The 17,454-nt window shown below is 41.5% G+C and overlaps 1 protein-coding gene across 5 annotated transcripts in view; it reads right to left on the bottom strand.

The window, feature by feature from the left end:
* Window positions 1-17,454, bottom strand: part of ADGRG6 (adhesion G protein-coupled receptor G6) — a 212,109-nt gene that overhangs the window by 56,629 nt on the left and 138,026 nt on the right. For all 5 annotated transcript variants that reach the window (XM_077283104.1, XM_077283103.1, XM_077283105.1 and 2 more), the window contains 2 exons: window positions 6,582-6,634; window positions 1,702-1,767 (listed from right to left, as the gene is read on the bottom strand). In XM_077283104.1, coding sequence (XP_077139219.1) covers window positions 1,702-1,767; window positions 6,582-6,634 — 119 coding nt within the window. The remainder of the gene's footprint in view (window positions 1-1,701; window positions 1,768-6,581; window positions 6,635-17,454) is intronic.

Raw genomic sequence — 17,454 nt, 5'->3', positions numbered from 1 at the left:
AAAAACAATGCTTACACTATTTATGGGAATACATTACATGGTATATTTCACAGCAACACATTATACAGTGCAGCTGTTACTATTATAGCCCAAATAAATATTGCCATTGCCCAGAGCTGATTACAAGCCGTTCTAAGTGATCTCATATGATCCTTATTTAAACAACAAGATGTATAACAAATCCTACATTGTTACTATAATCAACGCTGTATATTAAAGCAACCACCATCAAATATATGTTCCTTTGTTTTGACAGCTAGAGATTGTTTGTGGCCAGAGGCCCACATCATTTACAAATGCAGTGTTTAGCACTTAGGGTTTCCCACACAAAATACCACCTTTGTACAACCCGTTATGATATTTTAATTACCTAGAAACTATTACCGTACATAAATAACACTTATTTAGTGTTCCCACCTTTAATTAAAAAGAGATTAAGATAAATACATTTACCTTCTGACACCATTTGATGTTTACATAAATGTGATCTTAGCATTATTGAACATTTGATCTTAAAGGGGTGGTCCGAAATCCAAAGTCATTTTCCTTCTAAATCCATATATCTAGTTAGTGCCATAATCTAAACTGTTTTCTAATATACTTGAATTAAAAATACTCACTGTTCCCTAAATACACTGTCTGTTTTTCTATTTTATTTTCAATTACTTTTTCATGACGCCTCCTTTGGGAATCCCAGTTCATGCTGGGATACGTAAACATAGCTTCTTCAGGGGGAGAGGCTGCTGTCACTTGCAGGGGCAACGCTGGTCTCTGCAAGTTAGGTATTCTGACAACACGCTCTGTTGCTGACTCGGTACTGCTGATCTGAGCCGGCAACAGAGCGCACACTGTCTTTGTGTACATCGCACAGTGCACATTGCACAGGGACCAGCCCAGTCATTGATGACGCTTCATTTCAGGGAAGGGGAAGATACTGCGGCAGTGACGGCAGCCTCTGCCGCTGATGACGCTTCATTTCAGGGAAGGGGAAGATACTGCGGCAGTGACGGCAGCCTCTGCAGCTGATGACGCTCCATTTGAGTATTGAGAGTGCACTGGGATACTCAAACAAAGCGTCACCAAAGAGAAAGTGAAATAAAAAAATAGAAAAGCAGTTAGTGTGGTTAGGAAAGGATAGGGATTTTTTAATTCAAGTACATTAGAAAATTTCTTAGATTATGGCACTAAATAGATAGGGATTGAGGAGGAAAATTACTTTGGACTTCGGACCACCCCTTTAAAAGAGATTGTGAGCTAAAGTTTTTTTTAAACATAATAGAAGATGGTAAAACTATAATCAGTTTTCTGGTCATGTGAGCATCCAGGTGCATACATCCTTTCTTCCCTATTCTGTGCTACCTTCTTTCCTATTAAAGAACGCTAGCTACAAATCCAGACCACTTTACTATTAATGTAATGGCCTTTTTTCATAGTAATAGGAACACCCATATTCACCATGGGCAATATTAATGTAAATTGTTCCTATTTATATTTTAATTAATTATTAAGGAAACAGTTGTCACACAAAAATAGGAAAAAATGTAGAGAGACCTTTATGGGAAAAAGTTTGAATTATTAATTTTACTGTATCTCCATTGGTAGCTCTAATAGTATTTATTTATTGTAGAACCAATTACAATTTAATAACCCACCAACGGACATCCCAGTTCAGTGAACTCATATGTTACTCATTCTACTCACCTGTTATCAATGACTGACGACACATCTCTAGTTCGGCGACTAGTTCCATCATTTACGGGTGTAACACTGGAAGAATAAAGAAAATAGCAACAATAGCGTCTTTTGATTTCTGATTCTGAATTTTGCAGCAATCTTTAAAATGATACCGTCATTTTAATTTTTAATGTCATTTTTATTTCATAAATCAATAGTACATGTGAAAACAGTCAAGTTTGTAGTATATCTTACCATAGAAATCTGCATCTTTCTCATCCAGGACTGATCACTATTCCTGGGTAAAACCTAAGTTCAGTGTAGACAGATTGTTAATTACTCAGATAAGAGATGATAATATTCCATGAAGGCCAGAGGGGGTAGGTGTGAAGAACTGTGTCAGGAATACAAAAATGTTTGCCCACAGGTAGATCTGTGATAAAAGAAAGATAATAGATCTACCTGTGGCCAAACATTTTTGCATTCCTGATCACAGCATCATGGACATGAAATTACTGGTATTAAAAGGTAGTTTCAGATCTCAGAGAGACAGAAAAATTTGGGAGCACAAACTTATGACAACCTTTGATACACTCAGAGCAGAAATGAACGTGTCGCATGTGTTTATGTATTTCTATATCTACTAAGGAATGTGCTCCTCAGACTATTTGGGGGCATCACAACCATGGATCAGACCTCAATCACAGGACAATAAAACTTTCACACTCCTTATCCATGAGCTGTTCAGTATTTAAGGCCAGCACTGTTTCTCTGTTGATAGTTCTTCTTCAAGTCACTTGTCTTATCTATATCATTATTCCCATGCCTGTTGTGTATGAATATGTGAATCAGATTTTATGTTATTCTATGCCTGAGTAGTCTCGAAAGCTTGCAATTTGCTAACATCTTTTCAGTTAGCAATTACAAGGTATCAACCGCTGAAGACTCTCAAACCCAGGAATTGAGAATTTTGAGAATGTATGAACACAGTACTGGAGGAGAAAGAAGCAGATTTATTTGATAAGATATATTACAAAGTCACTTATTTTCATGTATGCTATTAATGTATTAAATAAAAATTAAAACAACAGTCACTGTTTAACCTTTTAAACCCATTTTCCGTTTTTGCGTTTTTGTTTTTTGCTCCCCTTATTCCTAGAGCCATAACTTTTTACGTTTCAGTCAAAATGGCCATGTGGGGGCTTGGTTTTTGCAGAACAAGTTGTACTTTTGAAAGGCAAAAACAGGAAAAAGTTTCCAAGTGCGGTGAAAGTACAAAAAAGTGCAATTACACAGTTGTTTTTTTTTTTTACCATGTTCACTAAGTGCTAAAACGGACCTGCGATTATAATTCTCCTTTTCATTACGAGTTCATAGACACCAAACATGTCTAGGTCCTTTTTTATTTAAGTGGTGAAAAAAATCCAAACTTTGGTAAAAAAAAAATGGCGTCTTTTCTGAGACCTGTAGCATCTCCATTCTTTGTGATTTGGGGCTGATGTTTTTATTGACACTATTATGGTGTAGATAGGTTCTTTTGATCGCCAGTTATTGCATTTTATTGCAATGTAGTGGCGAACAAAAAAAAGTAATTCTGGTGTTTTGACTTTTTTTTCTCATTATGCTGTTTAGTGACCAATTTAATTCTTTTTTCATATTGATAGATCAAGCAATTTTGAACGCAGGGATACCAAATATGTGTATATTTGATTTTTTATCGTTTTATTTTGAATGGGGCGAAAAGGGGGTCATTTGAACTTTTATATTTTTTTATTTTTTAATATGTTTAAAAACTTTTTTTTTTACTTTTTGCATTCTTCAATAAGATACAGCACTCTGAGAACAGCCAGCTTCTTTGGAAATTACCTTTTGTGGCTTACTATCCTTGTGAATATCTGTCTTCTGGACATCTGTCAAGTCATCAGTCTTCCCCATGATTGTGGAGCCTACTGAAATTGACTAAGGGACCTTTTCAAAAGCATAGGAAGCCTTTGCAGGTGTTTTTTGTTAATTATTCTAATTTACTGAGATAATTACTTTTGGGTTATCATTGGCTGTAAGCCATAGTCATCAACATAAATACACACTTGAAATAGATCACTCTGTTTGTAATAACTCTATATAATATATGAGTTTCACTTTTTGTTTTGAAGAACTTAGATAAATTAACTTTTTGATGATATTCTAATTTTGTGAGAAGCACCTGTAGTTTCAGCTTACTCCAAAGATTTTCTATTGGGTTTCGGACTGGAAACCTACTAGGCCACTCCAGGACCTTGAAATGCTTCTTACAGAGCCATTCCTTAGTTTCCCTGGCTGTGTGCGTCACGGGGTTACCACGACAGTGTGGCACCAGAAGATGGCAGCTTCTGATTGCTCCCACTCGACGAATCACTTTTCCTTCATTTTAATGGTGTTTATTCCGTCTGGCTGAACAGTGGTTAATCGGCCATGTTGGAAATCTCTGTGCAACTGAGCTCAGTTAGCCACTCCTTTCCTCTTTACAATCTGGCTCTGATACAAATCCTTGTCAGAGCTAGCCTTTGCTGCATGGCTTAAGGAGGGAGAGGTGTTCATTTGAGAAGTGTTAGATGAAGTTATCTGTGACTATTGCTTGGTTTGTAAGTGTAGTGTAGTGTAGTTTATTCCCCTACCTCCACTCCCTGTGCAGTCCTCTGTTATATGTGAGTGAATATTTTGTATGCCTGGAGTTTTCTGTTACCCCTTGTTTGTGTTGCCTTGTTTGTTGGGTTGGTGTACTATGGTGCACAGTAGTGTCCCTCTTCTCTGGGTAGGGGAAATGAACAGATGGAGGGCTAACTCAGGAGATAAGGCAAGGGTGGAGGCCCCAGCATCTTCACCATTAGAAGTATCCCAGGGAGTAGGGCAAGCTTGGGCTCCCCCAGTGTTACAGACAAGGTCCTGGGTAACCCGACAGCTGTGTCATGACAGTATGTTTCGGGTCATTGTCATGCTGGAAGACCCAGCCACGACCCATCTTCAATGCTCTTACTGAGGGAAAGAGGTTGTTAGCCAAATTCTCACGATACATGATCCCATCTATTCTCGCTTCAATACGGTGCAGTCGTCCTGTGCAGAAAAGCACCCCCAAAGTATGATGTATTCCACACCATGCTTCATAGTTGGGACAGTGTTTTTAGGGTTGTACTCATCCATCTTCTTCCTACAAGCACAGCGAGTGGAGTTGAAACCAAAAAGTTCTATTTTGGTTTCATCTGACTACGGGACTGTCTCCCATGCCTCCTATGGATCATCCAGATAGTCATTGGGGAACTTCAAATAGGCATGGATATGTGCTGGGGTGAGCAGGGGGACTTTGCGGGCTCTGCAGGATTTTAATCCATGACGGCGTAGTGTGTTACTAATGGTAATGTTTGAGACTGTGGTCCCAGCTTCCTTCAGGTCATTGACCAGGTCCTCCCATGTAGTTCTGGGTTGATTCCTGGCCTTTCTCAGAATCATCTTTAGCCCATGATGCTATGTTGGAGTGTGATTGTGAGTGGACATGTCTCTTTTATACAGGTAACAAGTTCAAACAGGTGCAAATAAAACTGGTAATGAGTGCATAGTAGGAGGGCTTGTTATAGAAAAATTAACAGGTCTGTGACAGCCAGAATTCTTACTGGTTGGTAGATGATCAAATACTTATTTCATGCAATAAAATGCAGTTTAATTAATTAAAAATTATACTATATGATTTTCTGGTTTTTATTTTTAGATTCTGTCTCTCACAGTTGTAGTGTACCTACGATAAAAATTACAGACCTCTCCATTCTTTGCAGGTGGGAAAACATGCAAAAATAGCAGTGTATTTCCTCATACGTGTATGTAGATTATTTAGTGATCTTAAGGTAAATGCCATTTTGCACATATTTATGGATATATTCAGTATTGTTCTCCAATATTCTCCAGGGCAGCACGGTGGCTCAGTGGATAGCATTGCAGCGCTGGGGTCCTGGGTTCAAATCCCACCAAGGACAACATCTGCAAGGAGTTTGTATGTTCTCCCTGTGTTTGTGTAGGTTTCCCCCCACATTCCAAAAACATACTGATAGGGAATGTAGATTGAGAGCCCCACCGGGGACAGCGATGATAATGTGTGCAAACTGTAAAGCGCTGCGGAATATGTTAGCGCTATATAAAGATTATTAATATTTTCACAAATTCAGAGATTTCCAATTACCAGCATTTGGTTTCTTATATTTGTTTTTGGCCTATTTATCATTTGTGATAGGACAAGGCAGATTTGTTGATATTAATGAGATCTTATCATAACCTTAGCCAAGGGCTGTTGCTACATTTAGCTAAGAGTACTTGTTAAAGGGATTTTCCAGTTTCAGAGAACCTCTTTCTTCTGGCCCAGATTGATTTAATAAAGCAAACGGTGCTTTTATGACCCTACTCAGGACCGCCACTGAGTCTCCCCTGGCATTTGTTACTTCCTGAACTGCTGACTTCATGTTGACAGTGCTACAGCTCGGGGAGCTATGTGGCTATAGCTGCTTAGAGCGGCTGAGTTCACTGATTGCCGGCAGTGCTGTCCTCATGACGTCAATAATAACAATAACAGACACAGGGAGCAATGGCGGAGACTTAGTGCTGGACCCCGGAGGGCGAGTAAAGCTGGATTTGTTTTTGTTATTTTAAACAAACTGCACATAGGGATACTTTTTTTTCCAATATCGCAAATCCCATTTAAGTGCTTTTAATTTTATAAGTAATCCATAATTTCATAATGCTTAATAAAGTAACATAATTCCCCAAAATTATTGTTATTATTGCAAAGTAGGAAAAGTATGCTGTAAATGTAAATTAACCGTTATGTACAAAGTTTAGCACTACTTTTTAAATGGTAGCCCTTTATTGAAGAGCATCATAACACTTACCTGATATTTACAACAAAAACCTTGTAGTCCCAGTTCCGAAAAGTGTGATTCAGCTGAAAAATAATACAAAGGTTAATCTTCCCATTTACTTTTAATATGATCTTTATTTGTATAAGCAGATCTGACATTAGCACTGTAATTGAAGCCTCAGGTTGTTCTGTAAATTCTAACTGGATATATTCTGCTTCAAGCATATCACTTGAAAATGTAAATAGTTTTTCTGTTAGATTTTTTGGGTTCTTGATTTATTTAGCATTAATGTAATATCCTAACCACCTAATCTTGTTATATTCACTGTTGACTCAAGTGTACTGCGTAGGTTTCCTTCTAAGAATGACTAAGTCAACCAAAACTACAGGCTATCAGAAGTTTTGGCTAATGCTCTGCTCCTTTATACACAATACTCAGCATCCGATCCTCCGATGGTACCATGTACTGAAAAGTACTACAATACTGCAACCTGCATGTCACTTCAGGGACAGATCAGAACACTCCAGAATGCTGATTGCTCATTAGTCATTACCTCTCTTCCTTAGGTTGGTCAACCAGGGAGAGCAATGATGCTGCTGCATAATAGCCAGAAAATGATTGGTTACAGTGTTAGGGTTTTTTTTTACACAGTGGCTCTACCCCTCCCCAAAAAAAGCGTAGCTCAGGTAACGAGCTGTGCTGTGATTGGTGGACTGCACCACTGCATGAGGAGATAGGTATAAGATAGATCCTTGCTGCTGCTCGAGACCCACTCACATTGTTAGTAAATGTTCACAGAGGCAGACTCAGTTATCATCCCTAACTGACTATTCAGAGGTAATATGAGTGGTGTTGACTGACTGAGAGCCTTTTTTCTCCATAATTTAAGTAATTCCTAAGTGAATGATGCCCCATGACCCTCAGACATAATGACAATCGTAGGGGTTAGGTAGATGGCCCTCAATCAGTCAAAGCCATTTGAGTTATAAAATAGATAACCATTTGAGGTATAAAAGATAACATATAGGGCTATAAATGATTTAAAGATGTACTCCCATCAAGATTTTTATCCTCTTATTGCATTGCAGTCATCATAATATATAACACTGTGTTCTTACAATTGCTCATTTTTCCTTTCTATCAGCAAATTCTTCTCTTTTCTTAGCTATGTAGAAACAGGTAGTCTCTAGCTCCTGCATTTATCATTCCCTTCTTCAACTTCTTACCTAGCTGCTCCACTCCTTGCCCTACCAGGGTCTTTTGTAGTGACTTGTGACTCATACAGGGAAAATTGACCTCTTGTTTCTACATACAGCTTAAAAGGATTTAGCTAGTCAGTTTATGATTGTGTGATCTCAGATATCTTATTGAAAATAATTATTAGCTGGGTAGAAGGATAAAATGAGCAATTGTAAGTACACATTATTACAGAATATGATGATTGCAATATATTAAGAGGATACATTTTCTTTAACCCCTTAAGCCCCAAGGGTGGTTTGCACGTTAATGACAGGGTCAATTTTTACATTTCTGACCACTGTCCCTTTATGAGGTTATAACTCTGGAACGCTTCAACAGATCCTGATGATTCTGACACCGTTTTCTCATGATATATTGTATTTCATGATAGTGGTAACATTTCTTCGATAAGACTTGCGTTTATTTGTGAAAAAAATGGAAATTTGGCGAAAATTTTGAAAATTTCGCAATTTTCCAACTTTGAATTTTTATGCCCTTAAATCACAGAGATATGTCACACAAAATACTTAATAAGTAACATTTACCACGTTTACTTTATAACAGAACAATTTTGGAACCAAATTGTGTTTTTGTTAGGGAGTTATAAGGGTTAAAAGTTGACCAGCAATTTCTCATTTTTACAACACCATTTTTTTTTTAGGGACCACATCTCATTTGAAGTCATTTTGAGGGGTCTATATGATAGAAAATAACCAAGTGTGACAGCATTCTAAAAACTTCACCCCTCAAGGTGCTCAAAACCACAATCAAGAAGTTTATTAACCCTTCAGGTGTTTCACAGGAATTTTTGGAATGTTTAAATAAAAATGAACATTTAACTTTTTTTCATACAAAATTTTCTTCAGCTCCAATTTGTTTTATTTTACCAAGGACAACAGGAGAAAATGGACCCCAAAAGTTGTTGTACGATTTGTCCTGAGTATGCTGATACCCCAAATGTGGGGGTAAACCACTGTTTAGGCGCATGGCAGAGCTTGGAAGGGAAGGAGCGCTATTTGACTTTTCAATGCAAAATTGACTGGAATTGAGATGGGACGCCATGTTGCGTTTGGAGAGCCCCTGAATGTGCCTAAATATTGAAACCCCCCACAAGTGACACCATTTTGGTAAGTAGACCCCCTAAGAAACTTATCTAGATGTGTGGTGAGCACTTTGACCCACCAAGTGCTTCACAGAAGTTTATAATGCAGAGCCGTAAAAAAAATCATATTTTTTCACAAAAATGATTTTTGCCCCCAATTTTTTATTCTCCCAAGGGTAAGAGAAGAAATTGGACCCAAAAGTTGTTGAGCAATTTTTCGTGAGTACGCTGATACCCCATATGTGGGGGTAAACCACTGTTTGGGCGCATGGCAGAGCTCGGAAGGGAAGGAGCGCCAATTGACTTTTCAATGCAAAATTGACTGGAATTGAGATGGGTTGCCATGCTGCGTTTGGAGAGCCACTGATGTGCCTAAACATTGAAACTCCCCCAAAAGTGACAAGTGACACAATTTTGGAAAGTAGACCCCCTAAGGAACTTATCTAGATGTGTTGTGAGAGCTTTGAACCCCCAAGTGTTTCACTACAGTTTATAAAGCAGAGCCGTTAAAATAAAAATTATTTTTTTTCCCACAAAAATTATTTTTTAGCCCCCAGTTTTGTATTTTCCCAAGGAGAAATTGGACCCCAAAATTTGTTGTCCAATTTGTCCTGAGTACTCTGATCCCCCTTATGTGGGGGGAACCACTTTTTGGGTGCATGGCAGAGCTCGGAAGGGAAGGAGCGCCATTTCGAATGCAGACTTAGATGGAATGGTCTGTGTCATGGTTCCCAATGGCAAGGGAACGTAAGAAACATTATGAAACATTAACAAACAAAATTTTGAACCATCATAGCAAGATTATTTAAACCTGCAGCCAAACTCTGAGGATCCATCTTTAAACAGGTGAGCTCAGAGCCATTCAAGGATTATAAGGAGAGAAAGGCAAAGGCTGTAATTAAAGCTGAAATACAACAGATCCAACTATGGAGCAAGCATAGAGGAAAAAGGGAGAAAAAAAAAAATTTACAGACTTCTTTTTTCTCTCCTTTCTTCTGCCAATAAGTTTAACACACGGCCGGTCATACTGTCATGGTTCCCAATGGCAAGGGAATGTAAGAAACATATAAGTAACGAACGAGCTCTCGGGTGATGGAAACTCGAGTTGACCGTGAGCTAAATCTACCACACAACTAACAGTAGCCAGGGAGCATACCTACGGCTTCCTATATGCCACGCGCCAGCCGGAGGACTAACTACGCCTGGTAGAGGAAGAAACAGACCTGGCTTACCTCTAGGGAAATACCCCAAAAGATGATAGCAGCCCCCCACATGTAATAACGGTGAATTAAGAGGAAAAGACATACACAGTATGAAAGTAGATTTAGCAAAGAGAAGTCCACTTACTAGATAGCAGAAGGATACAAAAGAGGACTTCACGGTCAACTGAAAACCCTTTCAAAAACCATCCTGAAATTACTTTAAGACTCCTGTGTCAACTCATGACACAGGAGTGGCAATTTCAGCCCGCAAGAGCTTCCAGCTACAGAGAATTACAAAAACTGCAAACTGGACAAAAGGTACAAAACAAAAGGACAAAGTCCACTTAGCTGATCAGCAGACTAGTAGCAGGAACATGCAACCGAAGGCTCTGGTTACAATGATGACCGGCAAGGAAATGACTGGAGAGCAAGGCTAAATAGGAAACTCCCAAACACTGATGGAAGCAGGTGAACAGAAGAAGCAAAGTGCAAACAAGTCACCAGTACCACCAGCAACCACCAGGGGAGCCCAAAAAGCGGATACACAACAGTACCCTCCCCTTAAGGAGGGGGCACCGAACCCTCACAAGAACCGCCAGGGCGATCTGGATGAGCCCTATGAAAGGCACGAACAAAATCCGAGGCATGAACATCAGAGGCAGTTACCCAAGAATTATCTTCCTGACCATAGCCTTTCCATTTAACCAGATATTGAAGTCTCCATCTGGAAATACGGGAGTCCAAGATCTTCTCTACGACGTACTCCAATTCACCCTCCACCAGCACAGGAGCAGGAGGTTCAGTAGAAGGAACCACCGGTACCTCATATCTCCGCAACAACGACCGATGGAACACATTATGGATAGCGAAAGATGCCGGGAGGTCCAAACGAAAGGAAACAGGGTTAAGAATCTCCAAAATCCTATAAGGACCGATGAACCGAGGCTTAAATTTGGGAGAAGAAACCCTCATAGGGACAAAACGAAGAAGACAACCACACCAAGTCCCCAACGCGAAGGTGGGGACCAACACGACGACGACGGTTAGCAAACTGCTGAGTCCTCTCCTGGGACAATTCCAAATTATCCACCACTTGTCCCCAAATCCGATGCAACCGATCCACCACCGCATCCACTCCAGGACAATCCGAAGACTCAACCTGACCAGATGAAAAACGCGGATGAAACCCTGAATTGCAAAAGAAAGGAGAAACCAAAGTGGCAGAACTAGCCCGATTATTAAGAGCAAACTCCGCCAACGGCAGAAAGGCAACCCAATCATCCTGATCCGCAGACACAAAACACCTCAAATAAGTCTCCAAAGTTTGATTAGTTCGCTCCATCTGGCCATTGGTCTGAGGATGGAATGCAGACGAAAAGGACAAATCAATGCCCAACCTGGCACAGACTGCCCGCCAAAATCTAGACACGAACTGGGTACCCCTGTCAGAAATGATGTTTTCCGGAATACCATGCAAGCGAACCACATTTTGAAAAAACAGAGGGACCAACTCAGATGAGGAAGGCAACTTAGGCAATGGCACCAAATGAACCATTTTAGAAAAACGGTCACACACCACCCAGAAGACAGACATCTTCTGAGAAACAGGGAGATCCGAGATAAAGTCCATAGAGATGTGCGTCCAAGGCCTCTTCGGAATAGGCAAGGGCAACAACAACCCACTAGCCCTAGAACAACAAGGCTTGGCCCGAGCACACACATCGCAAGACTGCACAAAAACACGCACATCTCGAGACAGGGAAGGCCACCAGAAGGATCTAGCCACCAAATCTCTGGTGCCAAAAATTCCCGGATGACCTGCCAGAGTAGAAGAATGAACTTCCGAGATGACTCTAGTGGTCCACTCGTCAGGAACAGTCTACCAGACGGACAACGATCAGGTCTATCCGCCTGAAATTCTTGCAAAGCACGTCGCAAATCTGGAGAGACAGCAGACAAAACCACTCCATCCTTAAGGACACCAGCAGGTTCAGAATTCCCAGGAGAGTCAGGCTCAAAACTCCTAGAAAGAGCATCTGCTTTCACATTCCTAGAACCCGGTAAGTACGAGACCACAAAATTAAACCGGGAAAAGAACAATGACCAACGTGCCTGTCTAGGATTCAGGTGCCTGGCAGACTCCAAATAAATTAAATTCTTGTGATCAGTCAAAACTACCACCTGATGTCTGGCACCCTCAAGCCAATGACGCCACTCCTCAAATGCCCACTTCATGGCCAAAAGCTCCCGATTACCAACATCATAGTTTCGCTCGGCGGCCGAAAATTTTCGCGAAAAGAACGCACAAGGTCTCGTCATCACTGAGCAGTCGGAACTTTTCTGCGACAAAACCGCCCCCGCTCCGATCTCGGAAGCATCGACCTCAACCTGAAAGGGAAGAGAAACATCAGGCTGGCGCAACACAGGGGCAGACAAAAAGCGGCGCTTAAGCTCCCGAAAGGCCTCCACGGCAGCAGGGGACCAATTGGCAACATCAGCACCCTTTTTAGTCAAATCCGTCAGAGGTTTAGCAACGCCAGAAAAACCAGCTATAAATCGACGATAACAATTAGCAAAGCCCAAGAATTTCTGGAGACTCTTCAGAGAAGTAGGCTGCGTCCAGTCGTAAATAGCCCGAACCTTGACAGGGTCCATCTCAATAGAAGAAGGGGAAAAAATATACCCCAAAAATGAAATTTTTGGAACCCCAAAAACACACTTTGAACCCTTTACACACAATGAATTCTCCCGCAAAACCTGAAAAACCCTCCTGACCTGCTGAACATGAGACTCCCAGTCATCAGAAAAAATCAAAATATCATCCAAGTACACAATCATAAATTTATCCAAATATTCACGGAAAATATCATGCATTAAGGACTGAAAGACAGAAGGTGCATTAGAAAGGCCGAAAGGCATTACCAAATACTCAAAATGGCCCTCAGGCGTATTAAATGCGGTCTTCCACTCATCCCCCTGCTTAATTTGCACCAAATTATACGCCCCACGAAGATCAATCTTAGAGAACCACTTAGCCCCCCTTATGCGAGCAAACAAATCAGTCAGCAAAGGCAACGGATACTGATATTTGACTGTAATTTTATTCAGGAGACGATAATCAATACAAGGCCTCAGAGAGCCATCCTTTTTAGAGACAAAGAAAAAACCGGCTCCTAAAGGTGATGAAGAAGGACGAATATGTCCCTTTTCCAGGGACTCCTTAATATACTCGCGCATAGCAGCATGTTCAGGTACAGATAGGTTAAACAAACGACCCTTTGGAAATTTACTGCCAGGAATCAGATCTATGGCGCAATCACAATCCCTGTGAGGAGGGAGTGAACCAATCTTAGGCTCTTCAAAAATATCACGATAATCAGACAAAAATGCCGGAATCTCAGATGGAATAGATGACGAAATGGAAACCAAAGGAGTGTCCCCATGAGCCCCCCGACATCCCCAGCTTAACACAGACATAGCTTTCCAGTCAAGGACTGGGTTATGAGACTGTAACCATGGTAATCCAAGCACCAAAACATCATGTAAATTGTACAACACAAGGAAGCGAATCACCTCCTGATGGTCTGGAGTCATACGCATAGTCACTTGCGTCCAGAACTGTGCTTTATTACAAGCCAAAGGTGTAGAATCAATACCCTTCAGAGGTATAGGGACTTCCAGAGGCTCTAAATCAAACCCACAGCGCCTGGCAAAGGACCAGTCCATAAGACTCAGAGCGGCGCCAGAGTCCACATAGGCATCCACGGTAATAACTGATAATGAACAAATCAAGGTTACAGACAATAAATTTGGACTGTAAAGTGCCAATTGAAATGGACTTGTCAACCTTCCTAGTACGCTTAGAGCATGCCGATATAACATGAGCAGAATCACCACAATAGAAGCATAACCCATTTTTACGCCTATAATTCTGCCGCTCGCTTCTGGACATAACTCTGTCACATTGCATTTTCTCTGGCGTCTCTTCAGAAGATACCGCCAAATGGTGCACGGGTTTGCGCTCCCGCAAACGCCGATCAATCTGAATTGCCATTGTCATGGACTCATTCAGACCTGTAGGCGCAGGGAACCCGACCATAACATCTTTAACGGCATCAGAAAGGCCCTCTCTGAAATTTGCCGCTAAGGCGCACTCATTCCACTGAGTAAGCACAGACCATTTACGAAATTTTTGGCAGTATATCTCAGCTTCATCTTGCCCTTGAGATAGGGCTATCAAAGCTTTTTCAGCTTGAATCTCCAAATTAGGTTCCTCATAAAGCAACCCTAACGCCAGGAAAAACGCATCCACATTGAGCAACGCAGGATCCCCTGGTGCCAATGAAAATGCCCAATTTTGAGGGTCACCTCGCAGCAAAGAGATTACAATCTTAACCTGCTGGACAGGATCTCCTGAGGAGTGAGGTCTGAGAGAAAGGAATAATTTACAATTATATTTGAAATTCAAAAACCGAGATCTATCTCCGGAAAACACCTCTGGTGTAGGGATTTTAGGTTCAGAAATAGGAGCATGTATAACAAAATCTTGTAAATTTTGAACCTTCGTAGCAAGATTATTTAAACCTGCAGCCAAACTCTGAGGATCCATCTTTAAACAGGTGAGCTCAGAGCCATTCAAGGATTATAAGGAGAGAAAGGCAAAGGCTGTAATTAAAGCTGAAATACAACAGATCCAACTATGGAGCAAGCATAGAGGAAAAAGGGAGAAAAAAAAAAAATTTACAGACTTCTTTTTTCTCTCCTTTCTTCTGCCAATAAGTTTAACACACGGCCGGTCATACTGTCATGGTTCCCAATGGCAAGGGAATGTAAGAAACATATAATGAACGAGCTCTCGGGTGATGGAAACTCAAGTTGACCGTGAGCTAAATCTACCACACAACTAACAGTAGCCAGGGAGCATACCTACGGCTTCCTATATGCCACGCGCCAGCCGGAGGACTAACTACGCCTGGTAGAGGAAGAAACAGACCTGGCTTACCTCTAGGGAAATACCCCAAAAGATGATAGCAGCCCCCCACATGTAATAACGGTGAATTAAGAGGAAAAGACATACACAGTATGAAAGTAGATTTAGCAAAGAGAAGTCCACTTACTAGATAGCAGAAGGATACAAAAGAGGACTTCACGGTCAACTGAAAACTCTTTCAAAAACCATCCTGAAATTACTTTAAGACTCCTGTGTCAACTCATGACACAGGAGTGGCAATTTCAGCCCGCAAGAGCTTCCAGCTACAGAGAATTACAAAAACTGCAAACTGGACAAAAGGTACAAAACAAAAGGACAAAGTCCACTTAGCTGATCAGCAGACTAGTAGCAGGAACATGCAACCGAAGGCTCTGGTTACAATGATGACCGGCAAGGAAATGACTGGAGAGCAAGGCTAAATAGGAAACTCCCAAACACTGATGGAAGCAGGTGAACAGAAGAAGCAAAGTGCAAACAAGTCACCAGTACCACCAGCAACCACCAGGGGAGCCCAAAAAGCGGATACACAACAGGTCTGCAGGCGTCACATTGCTTTTGCAGAGCCCCTAATGTACGTAAACAGTAGAAACCCCCCATAAGTGACCCCATATTGGAATCTAGACCCCCCAAGGAACTTATCTAGATGTGTTGTGAGAACTTTGAGCTCCCAAGTGTTTCACTACAGTTTATATCACAGAGCGGTGAGCAGGCGCTGTTAAGCCACCTCCCTGCAGGACCCGAATGTAGCCCCATGGCCATTTTGGATCTGGGGCCTGCAGGGAGGAGATGCTCTGTAAAAGGTGAGCACATCGCCTTGTACCGAGGGTCCCAGGGAAGCACGCAAGGAGCCCCCTCCCTGCGAGATGCTTCCCTGTACCGCCGGAATGCTGCAATCATGTTTGATCGCAGTGTTCCAAGGGTTAATGTGCCAGGGGCGGTCTGTGACTGCTCCTGGCACATAGTGCCGGATGTTAGCTGCGATAGTAAGCTGACACCCGGCTGCGATCGGCCACGCTCCCCCCGTGAGTGTGGCTGATTGCATATGACGTACTATCCCGTCACTGGGAATTAAGTCCCAGGTCACCTTGATGGGATAGTACGTCATATGGGATTAAGGGGTTAAGGGAGTATTTCTTTAAGATCTACTTTCCAATCTCAGCCACTGTCAATAAGTGTAAGGGCATGTTCACATGTAGATTTGCTGATAGTTATTTAACAGTATACCTGCAGCAAAATCCTCATGGGTTACATTTTGTTATGGACCTGCTGCAGATAAAATGTGTGAAGAAACCAGGACACTTCTGGTGAAGGAGGGCTATAGGTAAGTATTAAAGTGATATCTATTAGAATAAGTATTGGAGGTTACAGTAAAGATAGACTCTGCAGCTGTTGCCTCATTGTAAGCATGGTGGCCCCCAAAAATGATCTTCCCTTGTAGGGTCAAAGTACTCCAATCTGACACTGATAATGTGTATTGAAATATACATAAACATTAATATATTATGCGTTAGGTGTCGAGTTCCCGCCGCTGCACAGGGGGAATCTCGAACCATGTCCTCTGCGGTCTCCCATTCTTCCTCAACTGCAGAGGAGCCTGCTCAGCAGAGACATTGGTCCAAGCATCTTGCTCAGGCTGATGCTGTGTATCTGGTTACTGCTGCTGTCCCAGGTCCAGCATTTGTCAGCGGCGAGCAGACGCTCCTAGGACTAAGTCCTGCTTTTTGTCTACTGAGCATGCCTGTGAGATGACCACTCATTGGTTGTCGGAGGTCACATGCCCAGGTCCTCAAACGGCTCTGATTGGTCCACTGGCAAGGTCCCAGAAGGCTGCAACTATAAAAGGTTTGCATGGCTGCTCGGCCATGCGCTAGTATAATCCGAAATCGTGGTGTGTGTGGATGCGTGTATGTTACAGGTAAAAGCTCCTAATTATCCCCTTCCCTAGCATTGTTGTCTGAGTTCTGGGTGATTTGAGCTACTACAGCACCAGTTAGTGCATACCAGCACAGTGCATGATAAACAAGCATCTACTCTACGTCATCGATCGTGAGGGGGTTAAATAGTAACCTTAGTAGTGTTTGTTATTAGGGAAATCTGCTTTTTTCACCTTCTGGATTGATCATTCATTCTCAATTCATGGTTAAAATCTGAATACAATGAAGACAGACGTTCCTATTACTGACATTGGTCCTTTTAAAATTCTATGGAGATAGGAGGGAAGGAGCTAGAAGCATAAACAAACATTCCGCTGAAGGTACACCAGAAACGACGGTCACAGTTCTCCATAGAACTTTATTAGCACAAACTGCCATCTCCTATCTCGGTAATAGGAAAATAGGTCTTAATTGTACAGATCTCTCTAATAAGATA

This window comes from Ranitomeya variabilis, chromosome 2, assembly GCF_051348905.1.
Source record: "Ranitomeya variabilis isolate aRanVar5 chromosome 2, aRanVar5.hap1, whole genome shotgun sequence".
In the NCBI taxonomy this organism is placed as follows: Eukaryota; Metazoa; Chordata; class Amphibia; order Anura; family Dendrobatidae; genus Ranitomeya; species Ranitomeya variabilis.
The sequence above is the reverse complement of the archived record's forward strand: the minus strand, read 5'-3'. Positions and strand labels throughout refer to the sequence as shown.